We start from the raw sequence: 21,542 nt of genomic DNA, 5'->3' as shown, positions 1-21,542 counted from the left end.
TATTTCTGGGTAGGGGTAAATGGCTCCCACCATCCAGCATTTGAGACAGATTGATGTTTTACAGACGCTTGGTGAGCCAAATCCTGCTCTGACTGGTGGTATGGTAGCAGAGCGAGGATGAAGGCATGTGCACAGATCCGGCAGGCCAGGGCTGCATTCCATAAGATGGGTGCATGTGTACTTTGCAGGTTTCAACACCCTGTGCATCCACCATCTGGTGGCTAGCACTTGCTGCTGCTAGCATCACGGTCCAGTGCACCGGGTGTCAGAAGACCTGGGTTCCAATTTCAGATGTGCTACAGACTTGCTTTGTGACTTTGGGCAAACAGCTGTGCCTCAGTGTCCCCATCTGCAGAATGGGGATAATAATACCCACTTAGTAAAGTCCTTTGAGAGCAATGGATGAAATGTGGTACATAAGTACTACAGGACTAATTCACTACTCCAGTTTTACGCCAGTGTAAATACACAGAACTCATTACATCAGCATAAAACTGGAGTCCAGCAGTGAGGAATCAAGCTGAAAGTATTCCTTGGTATTAACAATAGCCCACTTGGGGACGGGAGGCACAGGCTAGTGTGCTATCTTAGCACAGGCCTGTGCTTTATGGAGGGATCCTGCCCTCTTGCTTGAACAGTGTAAAGAGGATCCCAGAGCCCTCTCACTACCTCCTTAGACACCAGCTCAAGGTCTTTGAGCCTAAAAGGGCAAATCACTTGCACGGATTCACAAAGTCCCCAGCGTAGCAGGACTGAATGTGGTTCTGCTGCATAGGGGGCAGGTCACAAAGAGGCCACACCAGGAGACTGTACATCCCCTCTATGCTGCAGAGCACTGCTGCAGACTTAAGGGAAGGGTGATATTAGCAAGTGAGTCCAGATCACGCCGATCCCCTGGCCAAAGCCCTTGCGTAGTGAGTGTGTAGCAGGCCACCATTGTTGTTACAGTCTGGCTGGTAGGAGAGGAAGGATGGTCCAGCAGTTAGGGTGGTACCTGCACCTCAGTTCCCTGCTCCACCTTGGGCAAGTCGTTTAGTCCCTCTGGGTATGTCTACCTTGCAATTAAACACCTGTGGCTGGCCCATGTCAGCTGACTCAGGCTTGCGGGTCTTGGGCTGAGGGGCCGTTAAATTGCAGTGTAGACTTTCAGGCTCAGGCTGGACCCCGAGCTCTGGAACCCTCCCCCTACTCGCGGGGTCCCAGAGCTTCACCTCCAGCCCAAGCCCCAAAGTCTCCACCACAGTTAAACAGCCCCTTAGCCAGAGTCCCGCAAGCCTGAGTCAACTGACATGGGCCACCTGCAGTTTTTAATTGCAGTGTAGACATACCCTCTGCGCCTCACCTCCCCATCTGTAAATTGGGTATAATAGCCCTGCTCTTCTTCACAGGGTGTTATGGGGATAAATATGTTAAAGATTGTGAGGCATGAATAGGGGGAGGTCCAATAAGTATTTTAGATAGATGGGTGGATGCTGAAGTAGTGATTGTAGAATGGGGTGCAGGGACTGGCCAGATTCCCGGTTAGTGAGGGGGAAAGGATTCCATCTTCAGGCATCTATCTTTCTATCCATCCATATACACCCTATCTATCTATCTATCTATCTATCTATCTATCTATCTATCTATCTATCTATCTATCTAATCATCTCAGTGTTTTATACTGTTGCCCATCACTATAGTATCTGAGCACCTTCCATTAATGTAGATTCCCAGCACACATTTTCTTCATGCTTTGAAAATCGGTCCCTTTGCTTAATTTGAAACAATGTGCTAGCGGTAGCTAAATCCCCATTCTGGCCTCTGTGTAGCATCTACGCCAGCCTCTGGTCATTAATGTACTGTTCTCTGTAACGTGAAAGGAAAAGACCCAAAGTTATTGAAAAACCCTCATAAAGTATGCATTGTGCTCATTAGGGGAAACAGGAGAGAAGGAAATAGAAGGGAAACCATTTAAGCAATGCATTGTTAAGCAGGAGAGCTTTTAAACGAACACTTCTTATTAGAAAGATACAATAAAGTATGAGTCACATTAAACAACAAAATACACATTAACATGGCAAAATCCCTGTCAATAAATGGAAGGTCAAAGACCAAAACAGTTAAAATGCACCAGTCTGGGCCAACCTCTTGGCCCTGTGGTTTTTGTTTCACACAGCCACAGAGGCTCGTATTCCGCTGCTGCATCCAGTCCCTTGCTCCTCAGACCGGCAGCTACCGGGACTGTTGTGGCAGCAGCTCAGTTCCTGAGATAACGGAAGTACTGCACATTTAGGAACAGCATTGATGGGCAACTCTAAAGTGCCATCTGAGCCTCCTGTGCCAAAGGAGGGCAGCATCAGTCTGTGGCATGGAGGGAAATAGCGGGACATTCCATAGAAGACCCCACTTTCCATTCATAGGTGCACAGACCCTTTTCTACTACGGTTTCATAGAGTTTGCTGCCTGACTATTAATTAGGACACCGGTCATTTCCCTAATATGTTTCTCGAAAAGGCTATCAGATAAATAATAACCTGAACTTTCTGAAGATCTGGACTTGCTATCCAAGCCTGGCATTTAATCATAGTGTCTAAGGAACCTCACGGCCTTGGGCCCACAGCCCCACTCTGATGACCCATATTTGTTCACTCCGTCCCGGCACACTGGCTCAGCAGGCATAGCTAGCAGCGATACCGTCGTTGTACCAGTTCGAGGGGAACTAATCAGGAGGAGAGTGGAAAGTGGCAAGGGAAGTAAGGAAGGATCAACCGCCAAATGAGGACAGAGACAACGGGGAGGAAAGAAGAAAGTGATTCATCTTAATGGAAGGCCTTATTGTAGATCAGCTGATTCAGCCCTTGCCTATTACTTCAGCTACTTCCTAACGCTTGGAATTGTCTTTTCTAGCGGCAACACTTCTGTCTGTAACCAGCAGGAGGTGATGTCTCTAAGTCAAATCCTGGGAGATGCTAAGCTCCCCTGGAAGTCAAAGAGTGTTGCAGTCATGGTATGGAAATATTATCCTTCCCTCCATTCCTACCCTCTGCCATGTATAATAAATAAAACAATAGACTTTTATTCATTAACATTTATGGGGAAATGTTAATATTAAACTGTAAGTGAAAAGCCATATCTTATTGAATTCTTCTGCTGTGTTATTGAGAGTCTAATTGCATTTTGCATTTAAATAAAAACCAGATGACTTTCAGGACACTCAGGCTGGCATTCTGTAAGTGAGAATTTATCTTGCGATCTAGGTAAACAATGTCTCATCATTTAACAGTTATTATAAATAATGGGGTTTTAAGCACTTTGCTGGGAGTTCATATTGGCTCCACACGGGTTGCAGTAAGAGAGAGAGAATTCAGTGACATCTTGCAGGCATCCGGTCAGAAGAGATTATATCCTGATCTCTCTTCTCATGTTGTAGCATTTTTCATCCTACTCTGTTTATAGTTGCTAAATGTTTTATGCTACTATCCTTAGACAAAAATAATGCAGATATAATTTTGCAGGCACTATTCTTTGCAAATGGAAAAATCTGCCAAGCCAAAGTGACACTCGGCCAAAAATAGAATTTGTTTAGGTCTATAGCATAATTCCATACAGGTGTTTTAGAGGGAATCATCAAACGAAATGTTCTTTTTAAAAGTTGGTTAGCTCAGAGATCTTCAAGTTTTTTGCCAAGGGTTAAAGGGGCACCAGGATAAAATAGATCTGTTTTTTAAAATAATCTTGACCTTTTTTGCTTGCACCTCCTTAAATTACACCAAATTCCATGATGATACAAGGAATAGATTAGAGAGAGATTAAAACCTTTTAACAAAATTTAAAACCTAAATGACTTCCCCCCCATTTCTGCTCTTTATTTCCTTTTTACACTTCATCTTAAACAATGAAAATAGACAAGTCTGTTTTTCTTTTGTGGCTAGCCAACTCTTAATGTTTCACTTTATGGTTCTCATACATTAGCAGGATTTTGATTCATCAACATTCAGTTACCAGTGGTACTTTTTCCTCGTAAATTGCAAAATCTTCCTCTTTACCATGTCACTTTTCATATTGTGTCCCCCAATAGAGAGGGAATTGGTTTTCCCCTGCTGATAGAACTAGGTAGGACAGTGGAGGGACACTTTAAAACAATCATTCACAGCTGTTAGATAAGGAGAGTAGGGGTGAAATCATGCCCCTTTGAAGTTAATGGGAGTTTTGCCATTTACCTCAGTGAGGACAAGATTTCATCCTGTGGGCCTGATCCAAAGCCCTTTGAATTTAATGAAAAGACTCCCATTGACTGCAGTGGGCTTTGTATGAGGCCTAGGTTTGTATCCATGCATCTCTACCAATATTAATCCTAATTGGTGCCTTCTTGTCAGTGCTGCTTTATAGGCTGACCAGCAAGGAGAGTAATACTACAGCAGTTTCAGTTCTGGGAAATTTAGAGAAGGCTCCCTCAGCATTCATAGTTCAGTGTGTGGGATGTCCCAAAACCTCTTAATCAAAGGCATATGATTTCCAGCAAATATAGTAGCCATGTGAATCTAACACAGCATCTAGAATTGGCTAGACTGGTTATTTTAGAACATCTACGGAAATTCTATTAATGCCATTGGCATAGGCAGCATTTGGAAACACATGCTTGTTAGAAATGTCTCTTTCCACCCAGGAAGTTGTTTGTAGTATTTTGCCTCAAAAGGCACGTGAGTCCTTCTCCCCGGAGCACTCCCATAGTAAATGGTTTATTGGCATTTCCATTGTTCAATAAGCGTTTTCAAGATCTGCCCAATAGTTGAACTTTGACTGTTACGTTGAAGACTATACTGTGGTCTTTAAAGGGCCTGCTGGGGTCGGACACTGCACCTACAGCCGTTCCTGTCGGTGTTTTGTCTGGAAAAACTCCAGGCAGGAAGAATGTGCCCAGGGGGCCACTAAAGGAGAGGACACAGAATTAGCAACTGCTTCCACCCATTGCAAAGACGTGTGCTCCCTCAGCTCGGCCCACATGCTCCAGCGTGGCATGTGGTGTGGGGACGGGTATGAAAAGACTTCAATGGGAGCTATAAAAGCTGAGCACATTACAGAACTCTTGTCCAGAGGAGACTAAAATGTGGGTGACTTCTTTAGAGAGAGAGATAAAGGCAGTCTGCTAGTCAGCGTGAGATAATGGAAAGCTGCTGAGCCCTCATGCCTACCTCAGAATCCAGATGTGGCCTTCTCCCATGTGCTGAATAGGAAGTCCCACAGAGTCTCTCCCTAAATGCTCCTCATTCCCCCAGTGCTGTCCCAAATCAGACCACAAAACACACCCCACAGCTTCCCCTTTCCACTGCCAGAACACCTTGTGCATGCCTTAGCCTGGTGAGGGAGATCTTCCCATAGAGTCCCTTGTTCACGGAGAAGAATTCCCTGGTCTTACATGAACTCTTCTAGACTTCACGCAAGAGCTACGTGCTTGTTCGTCTGTGGTACATTCACACATTTGGCAACGTTTTAAAATGTGGAACTTAAAAAAAAAAAAAAAAAAGCCTAATGTGTAAAAATCTATTATTTTTAAATGATTTAATGATTTTTAAAATAAGATTTTCTAATTAAAATGGATCCTTATTTTAAGCAGTTGATAGCTGCTGTCTGCTTTCATGAGAGCAAATACGAATATGCTACACAGATGCATCTGAGTTAACTGAGGGCCCAATTGTGCCTTCACCCATAGCTTCCATCAGAGCACCTGTGCACACATATTTCCAAGGTCAGTTTGGTACTGTACGGGTAAGACATTCTGCAACAAATAAGAAAAAGATAGGGCCTGATTCTGGTTTTAAAAGTGTCTTGAGCCCTCTTTTAGTTAGTGCCTAAAAATAACGGAATCCACAGGGTGTTTGTTTGTTTTGGCAGGCACAATCAAACAGTTAAACTAATTAAATAGTTTATTGTGGGTGCAATTATTTGTGGGTCAGCAAAAATTAAAGGGCATTTCTGAAAATCAGGCCAAGGTTGAAAAACTCAGCTGCTTAAAGCAACGTCATCAACTTTAATTTGTAAAAACTGACTAATTTGAAAAATGGTGAGATCCTGGTGGATCACAAGTGTTCACCCCTCTTCTGCCATTCCCCCCCTCCCAACCTCAATGACTCATCTTCGCTTTCTAGCAATGGGGAAACTTGTTTGGACAAAGTATTCATACACTCCACCTTTCCAGCCCTCTCTGCTTCTGGGCCCCTCTTTAGAACCAATCTCAAACAGAGTCCCATTTGAGGTGTTTGTGAAATATTTGGATACACATTTGGGGTTTTCTGACCCTCCAGTTCCTGGGTGGGACTGGAACTAGGATGGTGGACATACAATTAAAAAAAAAAAAAAAAAAAAAAAGCCTCCTCTCGTGAGATTTCTAGCTTCATTTTTTAGATACAAGAGGCTCAGATAGTTTAATAAGCATCTGGGACCAGATCCTCAGCTGGTGTGAATTGCTGTGACTCCATTGACTTCAAGAACTATTCTGAGTCTCGCCAGATTATCATCTGGCCTCCAAACTTTTATCTGCTTCTCCAAACCAAAGCCACACACTGAATAATTTGAGCTTTCACCATCAGGGCATCCTTCTCCCTCAGGAGAAGGGCACAGAGTCCTTCTGTAGCTCTCCTTACAAAAGGGTCACTGTGTCATAGGTTATTAGAATCTATACCAGGATGATTTTGGTCTGCAGTACTCCAAAATGAATTGCAGCGATGAGGGACTCAACAGTACTGTTTTTGGCAGAGGTACACACTTTTACGTACCCCTCCTCCCACACACACACAGAGAGAAAACAAAACTGTAACAGCACAAAATGTGTCCATTTCCTGAGTTATTCAGTACCTTCTTTTTCTAAATTAGGATAGTTAGGGGATCCAATCATAACGAGGGGTGAAGCAAGTTTTAGACATAAAAGAAATTGTGATGGTTTTGAGGTTTAGGCATGTCTGAAATCTCTCGTTCAGCGTATCAGTGAAATGATGCCCAGACTGTGAGGTAATCACCATATTTATTATGTTGACATTCAGGAAGCTTTTCCATGATCAGATTGTTTCCTAGGACTGTTGAGTTGGGGATGGAAAAGCAGACAATGCTCATCTTCTTGAGCTGCTGTGATCAGATGAAAATAAGATGTGCCGTAGTATTGCTGGGGGACGCAGGGTCCCAGTCCCACAAGGGGCTGAGTACTTTCAGCTCCTGTTGACGTTAGTGGGAATTGAGGGTGCCCTGCGCTTTTCAGGATCAGGATCATACTGAATAGACATGCTTTGGGCCTCAATGCTTTGACAAAGCCCTGGCTGGGATGATTTAGTGGGGGATTGGTCCTGCTTTGAGCAGGGGGATGGACTAGATGACCTCCTGAGGTCCATTCCAACCCTGATATTCTATGATTCAAGCCTGTATATTTCCTCCAAAACTTTTGGGCAGGACCAGGCAACCTGGAGCTCTGTTTCCAGCAAAGTGGCGGAACAAAATTTAACAGCATGGAGTTGTTAAGGGTTTGAACCATACAAAATAATATTTGAATTTGAATTTCCTTGGCAGAGGGGTCTCTAATGAGCAATCAGAGGCACTCCCACAACCCTAGGAACAAGAGACCAGAACTAGGGATTTTAATATAATGTTTTCTCTGTACATGCTTTTGGTCTCAAATACACAGATGGGCTGCTTGTGTAATTGAAGATAAAAGATAATTCTGCTTAAATACATGAAAAACATATATGCACACTGGCTTGCAGCAGGAAAACATATATTAAATATGAGAAGGTACATTGTAGATCTCAAGATTTGAAAGCAAATGAAACCAGTTGGGAGACTGAAGAGTAAACTTTTAGTAGCAACATATTGTGACTTTGAAGTTCAGGGTTGTTTTTTTCCCTCCTCTTAAATCAAAACAATTACATCTGCTTCTTCATTTACAGGGGGTGGGGGAAGAGCACACACTTTTGGAAATCTTGCATGAACAGTTAGTACATTTCACACTGTGTACTTTGGCTACAGAAATATGTTTTCTATAACTTTTAGATTGTTCTTTTAGCTTTTGAAACTTCACATACTAGCTAAAATGAGCAACTTGTCTTTTGAAAGTGCCATTTAAGTAGCAAAACGTCTTAAACCTCTTTATAAAAATATACAGCTGTATGAAATTTGAGATTATTTTTTAAAGCATTACAATCATCGTGAAAGTGCCTATCATGAAGAATATTGTCTCTCTAAATGCTTAGATCCTTTATCTGGTGCACTTTTAACCTTCCATAAAATGTTCAGAGTTGAGCCTGGCTGTATGCCAAAGATTTGGGTATCTTACTGTTTATGTACATAGTTGTTGGGAGTGTTTGGGGTTTTTCTTTTTAAAGAAAACACAGCAAGCTCAATAGTTTTTGAAGACAAAATGCTTTAAAGGTGCACACATGAAAATGTTTTATTCTAGTCTCAACCATCTCATCTTGCTTGAAGTCAGTCCAGACATTTATGTAAATTCAGATGCCCTCTTAATTTTTGTAAGTGTTATTCATTTGGCATTTTAGCATTGAAATAATGCACTACCGAGTAATTGCACAATCTCAGTTGACTTTTGATGTTCAAAAGACTCTGTCTTCAGCCCTTGGGGTACGTGTTGTCTTCGATATCTCCTCCTCCAAGTTGGTAGACCCTACCACCCTTTTTTCCTGACACGCCAGCTTTCATCTCCAATGCGTTACATTGTAGAGAATTCTATGTGGATTCAGCCTTAGAGTCGTTGTAAGATAATTTGACTGTCATGAATATTTTGCATAGGCCACTGATTTCCAATTTCATAGGCAGTGTTTGCATGTCTTTTCTACTCTGAAAATGTAATGTAGCCCCTTCTCTTGGGTCTCAGCATCTTTCCTGTTGGAATGGTGTGAAATAAATTCATACAGCGATTGATTTTCAATATTAAAATATCATATCTCTGCATTTCCTCTTTTCAAAGTTGTCTAAGGTCTGTTTACTCAAACGGCTGATAAAAAAAATTGCTACAATTCTTAGTGCTTCTGGGAACTTCAAATTTGTCACAACCCACTGGAGCTTCTTTGAATCAGAAATTAACAGTCAGACTATGGTTCTGCTGCTCCCAAAGCACAGCCCCTACAACTTGAGCTCACGGAGAATCTTCGTTAGCTTTGATCAGGCCTCTGACACACATCTAAGCAATTCTTATGTTGTCCAACAGAGGGCAGTTGTGCACCTATATGCTACCCAATTCATTGCGGTGAAGAAAAATTTTAACACCTGAGAAGGACACCAAGTTTAACTACGATCAAACTTTGTAATCTGATGGGAAACATCCTTCCATTTGCTTAATTGCTGATAAATTTAAGACAAAGTAGCTCTTTTTATGAATGGGTCTGAAAAAATGGTGTGCCCCCAACTGGCTGTGTAGCAGCTGTATGAACACGGAAATGAGACAAACCCTCTAATTTCCAGATAGAGGAGACATACATGCCATTAAAAACAGCAACGTAGAGCTGGCGATGTGAGCAGCTGGAGGAGCTCGCTTCCCAAGTGTGTACCTCGTGTCTTGGACAGGATCCTACTTGGGGCAGTGACATGTCTATTTTTAGCACACTAGCTCAGTCAGAGCTAGTGCCAGTATGTTTCATTGAGATGGAAATTGCACCTCCAGCTTGAGGTGTAGACATCCCCTTCAAGTATATATCCCTGTAAATGAGAGCAGACTTTGGTCTTTGGAGCTTCATGAAAGTTCTCATGTGTGAACATGTCCTGTTCAGTTGAGTAACTGTAGCAACATTACAATAAAAATGCTTTACTAATCCTTGTGTTAGGAAGAATCATGTAGTTCATAAACATCTGCAAAAGCAGATCCTCAAGACTTCCGCTGTGTTAATATACGTTGCCTTTTACCCTTCATTGCACATGGGACCCTTTTGGACACGAATCCAGATGGCAGAATCTTCATAATTACTATTTATTATTTGTAATAAAGAGTGCTTAGAATTCAGATATTGGAGACCGATTGTGGCAGACACTGTACAAACATGCATTAAAACAGTCCCTGCCCCAAAGATTTTACAATCTAGGTTAATAACAAGAAGATATAGAGCATCCCTACTGCCTAATACTTGGATATTCTAAGCAAGAAAATATATACAGTGCCCTGATTCTGAATAATGTAGCTGCAGGGGGGACTATTTGCTTTTCTTCAAAACAAAAGAAAGTTGCTTTGATTGTTAAATGAAGTTCTAATTTTTGCTTCTGAACTGTTCTTCCAAAAGTAGCTCGTGTCCCCAGTGAAGTGTCATCTAACCCGGCCTTTTTAAAGAGAGACATCTTATTTCTCTTGTCCTATGGTATGATCAAATACCAGTTTTGCATCCTAGTTTCACAAAAAGGCAGAGAGTAGATTCTAGTGCTTCTAAGCACTTCCAATTTAAATTTGGATTGTAAAGGACCCTGTGAAATAATCCCAGTGAATGACAGAAATGGAACTCAGAGCTTCAAACATTAGTTGCTAATATGCCATACCGCTTCCTTGATTCCTAGCTGTTCATGGAGGAATTCCTAATGAATCTTCAGAAGTCTGATAGACTTTCCAATGTGCACTAATTCTTGCACTTCCTTCCCTTCCCCCACAACTCAGACCCTTGCTGGAGACCTTGTTCCTTTAAAAATACCGTCTGTATAACTCAAAAATGTTCAGCCCAGAAAAAGAAAAAGGGAACTTGACATTAGTTGAGCTTGAAAGGTTTGGTGCTGTGAAAAGTGACTGACGTGTGAAAAGAAGCTACAATTAGTTCTTTCCCCAAGCACTCTTCCATTCAGTCCAGGGTCACTCCTTCAGCAAGCTGAGGGCTTGAGTGTAATGTGTTGTGACAGTTTGAGTTGATGAAGAATAATTCTAGTATTCAGAGTTGCTGCTGCTTCCCCACTACCCTGACACATCAGGCTGGCTGTCATTGTATCATTTATCCAGGCTGCATCTCTGCCATGCTGTACAGGGGTTTGTGCCATTCTCAGTAGGTAGAGTAAAGGGTCAGCTCTTCCAGCAAATGATTTTTAAGGATATTTTGAAACTGTGCTTAACAGCCTGCTGTAGGGGAAGTCAAACAGAGAGAAAGGAAAAACCATTAGAAGAAATAATGCACTAGAGATGAGATTTTTGAGTAGACATAAAGGAGATACCATGGCTTCAAGTGGACCACTACAGAGAGAGCACAAATAAGAAAGGCAGCATAATTTATGAGTGTTCCGGGCAAAAGAGGGCTATATAGATTTTCTTTAGGCATTGAATTAATGTGCCATATAAAATGGCTTCACATTTAGGCTTGGCAGGGCTTTATACCTTTCTAGATTTGCTGTAGTCCTTTGACAGTTCCTGAAGCTTTTTTGAATTGAATGTACAGCAACCTGGCTTGGACTGGTGCCTGGTGTAGCTTGTTCTGCTCCGACACATACCTGAGGATCACAAGCTTTGAGATAGCGCCATTCCTCCCGCCCCCATCGTTGGCACGAAGGTTAATAAAAGCAGAGGATTATTTTTGCAGTACGCTGGGACTGCAAGGTAGGATCAGGCTTGGTATTTGAAAACTGAAGGCAAATATTAACAGAAATAAGTATTTCCTACCAATTTCTGGCAGTTAGCTCACTAATGCAACAGAATACGGCATGTGCTGTGTGCACTGAAGGAAATATATCACTGATGCTGTTTTCAGCCTTTGGCAGGGATGAAAACAGGACAGCATGGGGAGGGAGTTATGGAACACAGAGAGCCATGCATTTGAGTTCCTATTGCTCTGTTAATCGGGTTTAGATTGCAGTAGTACCTGAAATGTGCTCCACACTTTCCAAGCACAGAGGAAGGCGTGCCTCCCGTCGAAACCTAGCTCGCCCCCTGCAGCTGTCATTCAGCCTCAGTGGGCTCAGTGGTCATCCTCTCCCTACACATTCCACAGCTCTTATTACAGGTCCCCAGTTCACCCCAGCTCTGTGAGTCAGCAGAGCAACAAAGTGACAACAGGAGTGGTAGGATGATGGTCTGATGAAAAAATCTGGGACCTAGAGAAGGCCACAAGAAAATCATTATTATTAGAGTTACGTGCCTCTCTGGGGCACCCATCACTGTGCTGTTACCTTTGTGTATATGTGTACATGCACAGAGACAGCTACTTGGTGAGTGCCTGCAGCCCCTGGCAGGGTGGGGCCTCAATCTAGGTGGCCTGTATAGAAATGAGGGTGGGGAGTTCATTTTGTTTACACGTGGGATAGAGGCCAAGATTTTCAAAAGTGACTTGTGCCCAATGTGAAACGCCTTAAAGGGGCCTGATTTCCAGGAAGTGCTGGACCCCCACCCTTGGGAAATCAGGCCTCCTTAAGGTGTCTTCCTAAACTATTTGTCACTTTTGAAAAGTGTGGCCAGAGTGAAAGCAGAAAGAAGCCTCTTCTATCAAAAAAAATAACCAGGCTTTGTACCATATACTCTGGGGATGGAGGAATAGATACACAGGATGGTGAGAGGCTGAGGGATGTATTCATCTGTGTGCAGTGCTTTATGAGTATCTGAGCACGAGTCTTTTCCTAGGAACTTATAATCTGTTCCAAACAACCACTGATAAAATGAGTACCTTCGCGGTGGGCATCCAGAGTTTACACATCATCCCACTGTATGAGTGAGTTGTTGCCAAATCTGGTAAAATATCTGCTATTTCAATGTGTCTCTTGTTCTTCAGGTCCAAATCTTGCTGTCAGCATTTTGGGTGAACCTCCTCTGCCAGGCTTAGAATGGGTGCAGTAGTATCTGTCTTAGGAGTGGTGTGTATTTTCTGATAGTGTTAACTGAGCATGAGGAAATATGATAGGGTTCTTCTCTGAAACCGTACAGTGAAATAAGTATTGCAAGCTAGTCACCTCCCTACTCTAGCCACTAGAAACACGGCTTCCTGCAGCATTTCCCCTCCTGCCTCTTCGGTCCTGGAGACTTTTTTCAGGAGAAACGAATTCTTTCACTCCTTCTGTACTGGGAGATATTGGTCCTTGTTCTGATCTGTTCTACACTAGCATGCCTCCATTGATTTAAGAGGAGCATAATCCTGGTTTGCATCAGCAATAGATGAGAATCAGTCCCCCAGCCTCCCAGGGCCACGGAGCCACATTGACACAAATCTGCACATTAGCAGGTAGAGAATAATTGTTGACAGTTTTGTCTTTCTTCCCTTATTTTTTGAGCCCCATGGAGCTTGTTTCCTCTGACATCTGGTAGATGTGCAGCATTGGAGATAAGTTTTTTGTTGTTTCTCTCCTCAACACAGTTCAACTCACATGTGCCCTGAAGCCCTCTATTATTCTGTGATTCCCATTTCCTCTGCTGGTGGCTGTTAGAGTGAGTGTCATAAGTGAGAAGAGGGCTTCTCTGAGCTCTCCTGAACTGGCTTCCTCCTCATCTCTTCAGCGGACGTTTCTGCCTTTTTTTTTTTTTTAAGGCCAATCAGAACTTTGTGAGTCATTTCCTCTAGGGATGCAGGCAGGTTTTAGTATTTATGTTTCCAGTATTAGTGTTTATTTGTATTTGTGTTTATCTTTCACAGGCTTTTTAATGCCTCAGGGAGCCATTTAAGGGGCCAAAGTAATGCAAGTGCTGGTCTTCTCACAGTATTTCATTTCCTTGATGGTGGAAATGCTATGAGAAGAGCAGGTCTTGTGTTATTTTGACCCCATAAATAACTCCTGGAGGCCCCCTTCTTCCTTCGCCTCTCCATTTTGCAGACCCTGAAGACTCAACCCTGGTTTTTCTTGCCTCAGCAGAAGCAAACTGAAGTTATTGCAAATAGCCAGCAAATCTATAAAATGGAATGTGTTTTATGCGAGACACGATTTGTTGGCTAGCGTACAGGCCCGTTAAAGTGCATCATAAGTTGTTTTACTGCTACGTGTAAGGAAGTTAATACATCTTGGCAGTGTGTACCTGTGGAAATGTAGATGAAGTAACCTGCAGACAACCTAGGGCCAAGTCCATTCCTGGCATAACACACGATTGAAGCCAACAGAATTACACCAGGGACAGATCTGTCTCCCAGTATTTGAGCAACGCTCGACTCCCACAGCCAACATAAGCAAGGACTTTCTAAGCTAAGGCTGCCATTCTGCCTTTCACTCACTTCCTTCTGCAGGTGGACTTTGGTTTTGGTTTTGAGTGAACTTAGCCCTCTGCTTGTCCACAGAACAGGTACAGCACGGGCAGCCGCTGTGCGAGCTTCCTTACAGCCGTGCCAATGACCTGGAGGGTTCACCTCTGGAGTTGAGAAGGCACTAAAATAATAATACGTTACACTTCCATAGCGCTGGGCAGTCAAGGACCTCGGAGTGGTTTTCAAAGTTGGGTTAGTAGAATTATCCCCTTTCTATAGACGAGGAAGCAGACATGGCAAGATTAAGGGCTTGTCTACACTTAAAACACTGCAGCACTTCAGTGGAGACATGACCTACACTGACTGGAGAAGCTCTCCCGTTGGCAAACGTGCTCCACCTCCCTGAGAGGCGCTAGCTAGGTCGACCCATTGACTAGAGCTGTGTGCACCGAGGGTTAGGTTGGCTTCGGGGTGTGGATGTTTCACACCTCTAAGTGATGTAGTTATACCAGCCTAACTTCCTAGTGCAGAGTAGGTCTGAGACTTGCCCAGGGTCACAGAGGAAGGCAGTGGCTGAGTAAGGAGTAGAACAGAGATCTCCTGACTCCCAGTCCACTAATAGTCCTCTTTCTTCAGCATTTAGGGTTACACCCATTCAGTCCTTCATCTGCCTGCTGAAATTGCCAGCTAGATCCACATGTGAAAGTGGGTGTTTCTATGTGAGCATCCGCAGTATGATTGTCCGATATACTTCACATGAGCCATACGATATTAAAGACTTTTGGGCACTGCCAATCCGGGCTAGATTTGAATTCGCAACCTAGCAAAAAGGCTCATTATCCCTTGAGCCATCCATGCCCCCGGCATGTCATCACTTTTGGGGTCCATGCATATTTTAGATGTGTGCTGCACCTCCTCCACCCCCACTGTATAAACGGAATAGTGAAGAACAGAACTTTTAAGAGGGAGATTTTCAAAGGTCCAAAAATATCCAGTTCCCATCTGTGCCTTTGGAAATCTCCCCCAAATTCACTGGCTTTGCTTGGTTTATGTCACAAACTTAACATTATTTAAAGGAGCTTTTTGTTTCAATTCCTTTATATTCTTTTAAAACAGTAGATTTTAAAAAGATGGAAAAGGGAAGAAGTAGGAAGTAAAATCTCCACCATTTAACATTTTCCCCTGTTTTGATCATGATCATATTATAATTTTTGAGAGAGTAAAACAGTATTGGACTAGGAATCTTTTATTTTCTGTAAATCTGTCTGTCCTTTGATAAATGAAGTCCCATGCGAATGCCTAGTTTCAAGGGTTTCAATTGGCAGAGATTTTTTTTCCCTCTGAACTGTACATACATGAAAGAAAGAAGTGGTTTAAACTGGAAATGCTGAAATGTGTTTAAATAGACACCTCTTAAGAATTGTTTGACAATCGTTTGAAGGTGGATTTTTGTGTTCTCATGAGGGTTGATAGTATTCTCCTGGGAAGCTTAGGTGGTTGTCTTACCAAATTTTAATTTTGTCTCTAGCACACATGCACGTTGCTTTGTTACTGCAGGGTTCTTAAGAAGTGCTGCTGGAATTGATTTGCCTTTAAGGAAAACAATATTGAAAAAGCTGCTCTGAGAAAGATAGACGTATTGAAAGGCTTGCAGGGACTGTGCAATGATATATAGGAGAAAGAAAGATGGCCAAATGTTGGGTGGAAGCTTGGCCCCATTCAGATCAATGGCAAAACTCCCATTGACTTCAGTGTAACCAGGATTTCACCCTTGGACATTTTCCTTTTAGCCATCAAGGGTACTGCTACTGTACAGGTTATTACTTCTGTACCCATACAATACAAATAAATGATTTGTCTATTAACTATAACGAAGCCTTTCTATGAGCCTGCATCTCTTGACATACACAAGCCCCAGAAGGTCATGGAAACTGGTTCTGTCGAGTCTTTTCAGAAAATAGATTGGCCATCTGGCCTCTTCCCCTTCCTGCAGTTGGGTGGTGTGAAACAGCTTGCTTACAGGGTATTAGCACTTTTTACTCCACTGCACCCTATCCTGAGCCTGTCCCCTGTTTTCTACCCCCAAAAGCTGGAGGGCAGTCTTCAAGACAGTGGGTCATTCTTTTGTCCCTGGCAGAGCTTCAGAATGGAGCTTACATTGACTTTGGACCACACATCCTTTTGCCTAGGGAGGTTCTGGAATCTCCACCACTGGAGGTTCTTAAGAACAGATTAGACCAATACCTGTCAGGAATGGTCTAGTTATTACATAGTCCTGCCCTGAGTGCAGGGACTGGACTAGATGACCTCCCAAGGTCCCTTCCATTCCTACACTTCTATGATTCTATCCCCTTTAAAATGCTTCCTTATCTGATTGACATTCAGGGACATAATGACCATGCTGACTTTGTCCATTGATGTAATAGCCATGAGCCTGACTGCCATATTTACAATGGGGTTGGTCTCTGGTGACCATGAAATGCCTAAGGCCACGTTGTGTAGCTGCTCTGAGGGGCAGAATAGGAAGCAGCCTCCCCAGGTGCATGCAGAGGTAGAGAGCCTGGGTTCCTCTTAGTGGTGCTTTATAATGTAGCACTTGGGATTTCAGCAATGGTACCTTACATATCAAAGTATGTCGCACCTCAGTCTTGCTGTGTAACTGGCTCCAGAACAAGCGTACACATAATGCTGAAACGTTTGAGTGAACTCAGATTAATCTGTAGGGCGGAATTTGCATCAGTGGGACTGGGGACATACACTCACAAAGATGCAGAGCATGTCCCCTGATCCCCAGACTGCTTCTCAGTGGAGCACAGAGCAGAATGTCCGTAGGCTTTAGGCCTCTTTGGTCCCTGTGTTCTGGATGAAACCAAAAAGACCTCCCCCTCTGCACAGGGAAGGGCCAGAAATACAAGGGGATCAGCTAAATCCAGGAGACAACAAATGAAAATACAGGAAGGTAGCGTAGGTCATAGGTTTAAAATCAGGGCTTCCAAGGGGGACACAGAGCAAAGAACCCCAGACAGTGCCCACTGCTCCTCAAACGAGTCCAGGGAGCCGCTCAGAGGAACTCTGCCAGGAGACACACATAGGCTTTAGGGTGAAAACTTCCACCCAAGGCCTGTTGGTTTTTTGATATGTGCCTACATGCAGCCAGAACTTGGGTCTTTGTTTCTACTTTAACCTTTAACTTAGGCACACAGTTCATTCTCATTTTTAACCTGATTTGTGCATGGTTGCATTACAGTAGCCTGTAGAGGCCTGAGCTAAGAGTGAGGCTCCATGTGATGGGCGTTGTACAAACACTGAGCAAGCCTGGCCCTGCCCCAAAGAGGGTACAGTCTAAATAGCTAAGACAAAGGGTGGGATGGGGAATGGAGACAGAGAGAGGTGAAGCAGCTTGCCCAAGGATCACACCAGGAGCTCAGTGTCTCCTGACTCCCAGTCCAGTGCCCCATCCACTAAATCTCAACTCCTCTCCAATTTTCTTGGGTTTTTCTCAGTGCTGTTTTACTCCTTGGCACTAGCCCCCACGGCTCCCCTAATGGTGGCGAGAAGTAATGCAGGCAGCCTCCCACGGAGAGCGCTCTTCTTCAGTGACTGTATCCTGGCTTGTAATGGAAAGGTTTTCCATTTCAGAGCAGCAGTAAAATACATGCAGATGAGTGGCCTAATTTTCAGAGGTGCTGAGCACTGTCACCTTGCACTGAGAAGAGCAGGATGGATCATTGCTTAGCACCCCTGAAAAGCCGTAAGGCTTTGATTCTCAGGGAAAAAAAAAATCCCACTTTAAGGTACTAAGTAAATCACTGAGGAATGGCTAATACAAAGGCACTGTTACTAAAAAAGGCTGGAGTTATGTAACACCTCAGCCAGAATCTCATGCATTCTCCCCCCCCCCCCCCCCACCTGTAAGCTGACATTTTGCTGCTCAGCGTTTGGGCTTTGGGAATCTACAGTACTGCTGCTTCCTCCTTTTTTTTAATGGAACTGAAAATGCAGCACTTGCCTGAAAATCAATTATGGTTTTAAAAAGAAAGAGAGAGAGAGAGAGGGAGGAAAGTAACCTCGTAAGGAGTTCAACAGCCCTAATGATGTTTGATTGGAGCCTACCCGTGTTCTATCTTATTGGTGATGGCTACACAGTGAGTGAAAGCTCTGACGTGAGACATTTAACCAAGCCAGCTGTGTGCAAGGGGAGATAAAAGCACAAAATCAGCCAGGAGCAGCATAGTATTCGTGTGGGATTCACCACTCATTTCTGATTCAAATGACTGTTTTTACTTCCTGAACTCCTGGGACAGTTAAGATATGAAGGAATATGAAGACATTTATACATTGTACATTCCTTAACAAAACACTGGCAAGAAAACCATGATTAGGGCATTGTAACTGCAGATTTGTTTTTTGGTGTAACCTATGCCAATTATCTCCATTGCGAACTACTTCCATGATCAAGTACTAAATTTGCCACGTCTTACTAGACCAGGTGTCAGTTCAAATGGATCTATGATCCCATCTATGCACATGTACCGCATATTAATGCTAAGAGGAACGGTGCACTGTTAGAAAGGTACTTGGGTGGGGTGTTTTTTGTTTTAGTGACGAAGCTTGTCGCTGGGGCAGTGCATTTTACTTATATGCTTGTCCTTGTCTCTGAGTCTCAGTGCAATAAAGGGACTGTCGTAGTGTTTATAAATGAGGTAGAATCCCATTGTAAGACTGAACTCCGTGAATGGCAGAGATACAGTAAAATTTGGCAGTGACAACATTTAAAATCATTCACCCAAATCCTGCAGTCCTTTACTCACTTCCTAGCCAGTCCTTGTTCAAGAAAAACTCCCATTGAAGTCAATAGGAAAAACTCTTTGTCTGTCAATCTGTGTGCTCCATGTGTTTATCCTGTACCCATCACCATAGTAGCACAAGTGCCTTTCAACATTATACCAATCCGGTCAATGGCCTACAGATAGACTGTGGGGTTTTTTTCCAATCCCCCCCTTTCCCATAGCAGAATTATTAGGGGCTTTACATCATAGGTCTTAACTCTTTTTATCCATCCATCTTGAGTAAAGGTTGAGTAGAAACAGAGTGCGGAGCGTGGGCTTTGGCTCTCACTTTGCAACTCACCAGAATATTTGTTATAATCTGTCACTGAGTGGCTGGGAGAGGATGCTTGTGCTGTACGTGTGGTCCTGCCTAATATCACCGCTGCGTGCCATCGCTGAGTGCTGGAGAGCGTGATACTGCCCAGTCGCATTGCCTGCACGCTGCCACTGAGTCAGTGTTTGGATTCAAGTGGCTCACGCAGAGTCAGAGTTAGAAATGATGTTCTGCCCACACAAAAATATGAGTGTTTCGAGAGTTAAGACCAGCATGGGAGGAATGATACGTGCATGATTGCAAGAGGGAAATAAATCCTGTCCAAATGGTAGTAACCTTAGGTCCCTGGGCCTGTTTACAGACTCTTCCAGCCCTCTGCAATCAGTACAGTTTCATCACCTTTTTGGTGATGTAAATTAAATAGACACTAACCATGATCATTTCTGCTTTCTTCTTTTGCTTTGAGACATTAGCCCTAGCAGACAAGCACCCAGGAAAGTTTGTTGTTTCTGTTTGCCTCAGAAACCACAAAGATGCTTCCCACTGTATGTACAGCACAAAGAAGTTGTGGAAAATCCTTTTTTAAATAGGCTGTTGAATTGCATTGGTTGAGTGCGGTTGTTGCAGGTCACAGTTAGCGAGTATCACAACTGAACTCCTTTTCTAGTCCAGTCATATCACCAGCTCTGCCTGTTTAGTGAAGTTATGCCATTGTTTGTCAATAGGACTTCTATAATTCTCCTTAGTTCAGTCTTGCAAATCTCTGATTTTGGATCTTAATATATTGCAAATCAATATACTCATCCCCAAGGACGAGATTAGACACCACATCTGAAACTGAAATACAAGGTTTAGATGTCTTAAACTCCATTTTTATTCAGACTGAAATATAAGCCTAGCGAAGAAGTAGATGTGATGCCTCGGGAGTGTTTCGTCAAATCACCCAGTAAAAGGTGGATGCTGAGTGAATGCAATGTTAGAACCGTGATACAATAAACAGATTTGTCAGTAAAATGGCCTTCTAATGGCAAACGTCCTTCTTTTATCTGAAACATTAACCAGGGCCTGTTTTCTCGTTCCATTTCAGAGCTTCAGCGAGAAGGAAGCATAGAGACTCTCAGTAACAGTTCTGGTTCCACCAGTGGAAGCATTCCACGCCATTTTGATGGTTACAGATCACCTCTCCCGACAAACGAAAACCAGCCTCTAAGTCTTTTCCCTACAGGATTCCCTTAAATTAGCCAAACGTACGAGGAGAGATTCAGACAGGCTAGCCCAATGTCGCTCCATCTAAACAGTTTTGATGTGTATTTCACCCACCAGTTAGCTGCAGTGTTGGATGGTTCTCGTTACACTAATAAATATTGACGACTCTTCTGCTTAAAGTCTTCTTAAAATATATTGGCAATTTATTGAGTTTGTTTTTCCTGTGCAATATTGATAAGAAGAGACACTTTCTTCAATCCTTACAGCTTGTTTTGGTGTGTCCAGGAAGAGACTGTTTAGAGGAGAAATACTTTTGAAACCATTTTTTGGCTGAGCCCATGATTTTACAACCATTACCTGCTTTTCCGTGCTTAAAAAAAGGGCATCTGCATAACTTGAGTGGTGAATTAGCCATCCAGCCAGTGAATTCTAGCTGTTTGCAAAATTGAGGAGCATTGAAGAACGAACTGATGGAAGTGAAAACTTGAGGACTGTCTACGAGACAGATGGTGAATAGGACTGATATGTTATTACTTGGTTTATGCATCTCTTTGCTGTCCTCCTTTGGTTCCCTGCTGATATTAATTGATGACAGGAGTATTACAAATGAAGAAGTTTCTTTTTGTTCTTGGGAAGAATTATCTTTATTGCTCCAGTTTGATTCTAGTCATGTATTTTAGAAATGTACTTACTTAACTAACAGAAGTCATAAATATCTCATAGTCAGTTATAAAAATTGTTCACTGGAACTCTACTAGCTCTCCGAATGTGCATGTGTCATTGAATAAATCTAAGTTTAAACCAACCTGCTTTAGTGTCAGTGTTCCTGTCATTTTGGTAGGATGTGTGTATGCTCCAGGTATATTCCTGTATCAAATAGTATGTGCTTATTTACCAAGAATTGAGATCTTCCAGGCCTTAATTAAACCCACCTAAGAGCACCACACTAGATCTGTTGCATCCTTAACTGTCAGCCATTGATGCCAGGCCAAACTTTTCAAAATGGATGGCTTAAATTAGGCACCTGGCATCAAAATAAATGGATGTCAGCACTTCCGAAAACCAGGCCAACTATATAAATGCCTCAATATGGGTTTAGGTGCCTAACTTTCGGCTCCCAAGTAAGAACATTTTGGCCAT

General features: G+C 43.0%; 1 protein-coding gene across 9 annotated transcripts in view; it reads left to right on the top strand.

Annotated features, from left to right (window-relative positions):
- Positions 1–21,193, top strand: part of BCAS3 (BCAS3 microtubule associated cell migration factor) — a 489,647-nt gene extending 468,454 nt beyond the window's left edge. For 4 of the 9 annotated variants that reach the window (XM_074974373.1, XM_074974376.1, XM_074974372.1 and 1 more), the window contains one exon: positions 20,284–21,193. In XM_074974373.1, the coding sequence (XP_074830474.1) occupies positions 20,284–20,432 (149 nt within the window). In that variant the 3' untranslated portion in view covers positions 20,433–21,193. The remainder of the gene's footprint in view (positions 1–20,283) is intronic. The other 5 variants (XM_074974378.1, XM_074974377.1, XM_074974379.1 and 2 more) reach the window with 5 other exon arrangements.
- Positions 21,194–21,542: the final 349 nt, after the last annotated feature.

The sequence above is a fragment of the Natator depressus genome, chromosome 17 (genome assembly GCF_965152275.1).
Source record: "Natator depressus isolate rNatDep1 chromosome 17, rNatDep2.hap1, whole genome shotgun sequence".
Classification (NCBI taxonomy): Eukaryota; Metazoa; Chordata; order Testudines; family Cheloniidae; genus Natator; species Natator depressus.
The sequence above is the reverse complement of the archived record's forward strand: the minus strand, read 5'-3'. Positions and strand labels throughout refer to the sequence as shown.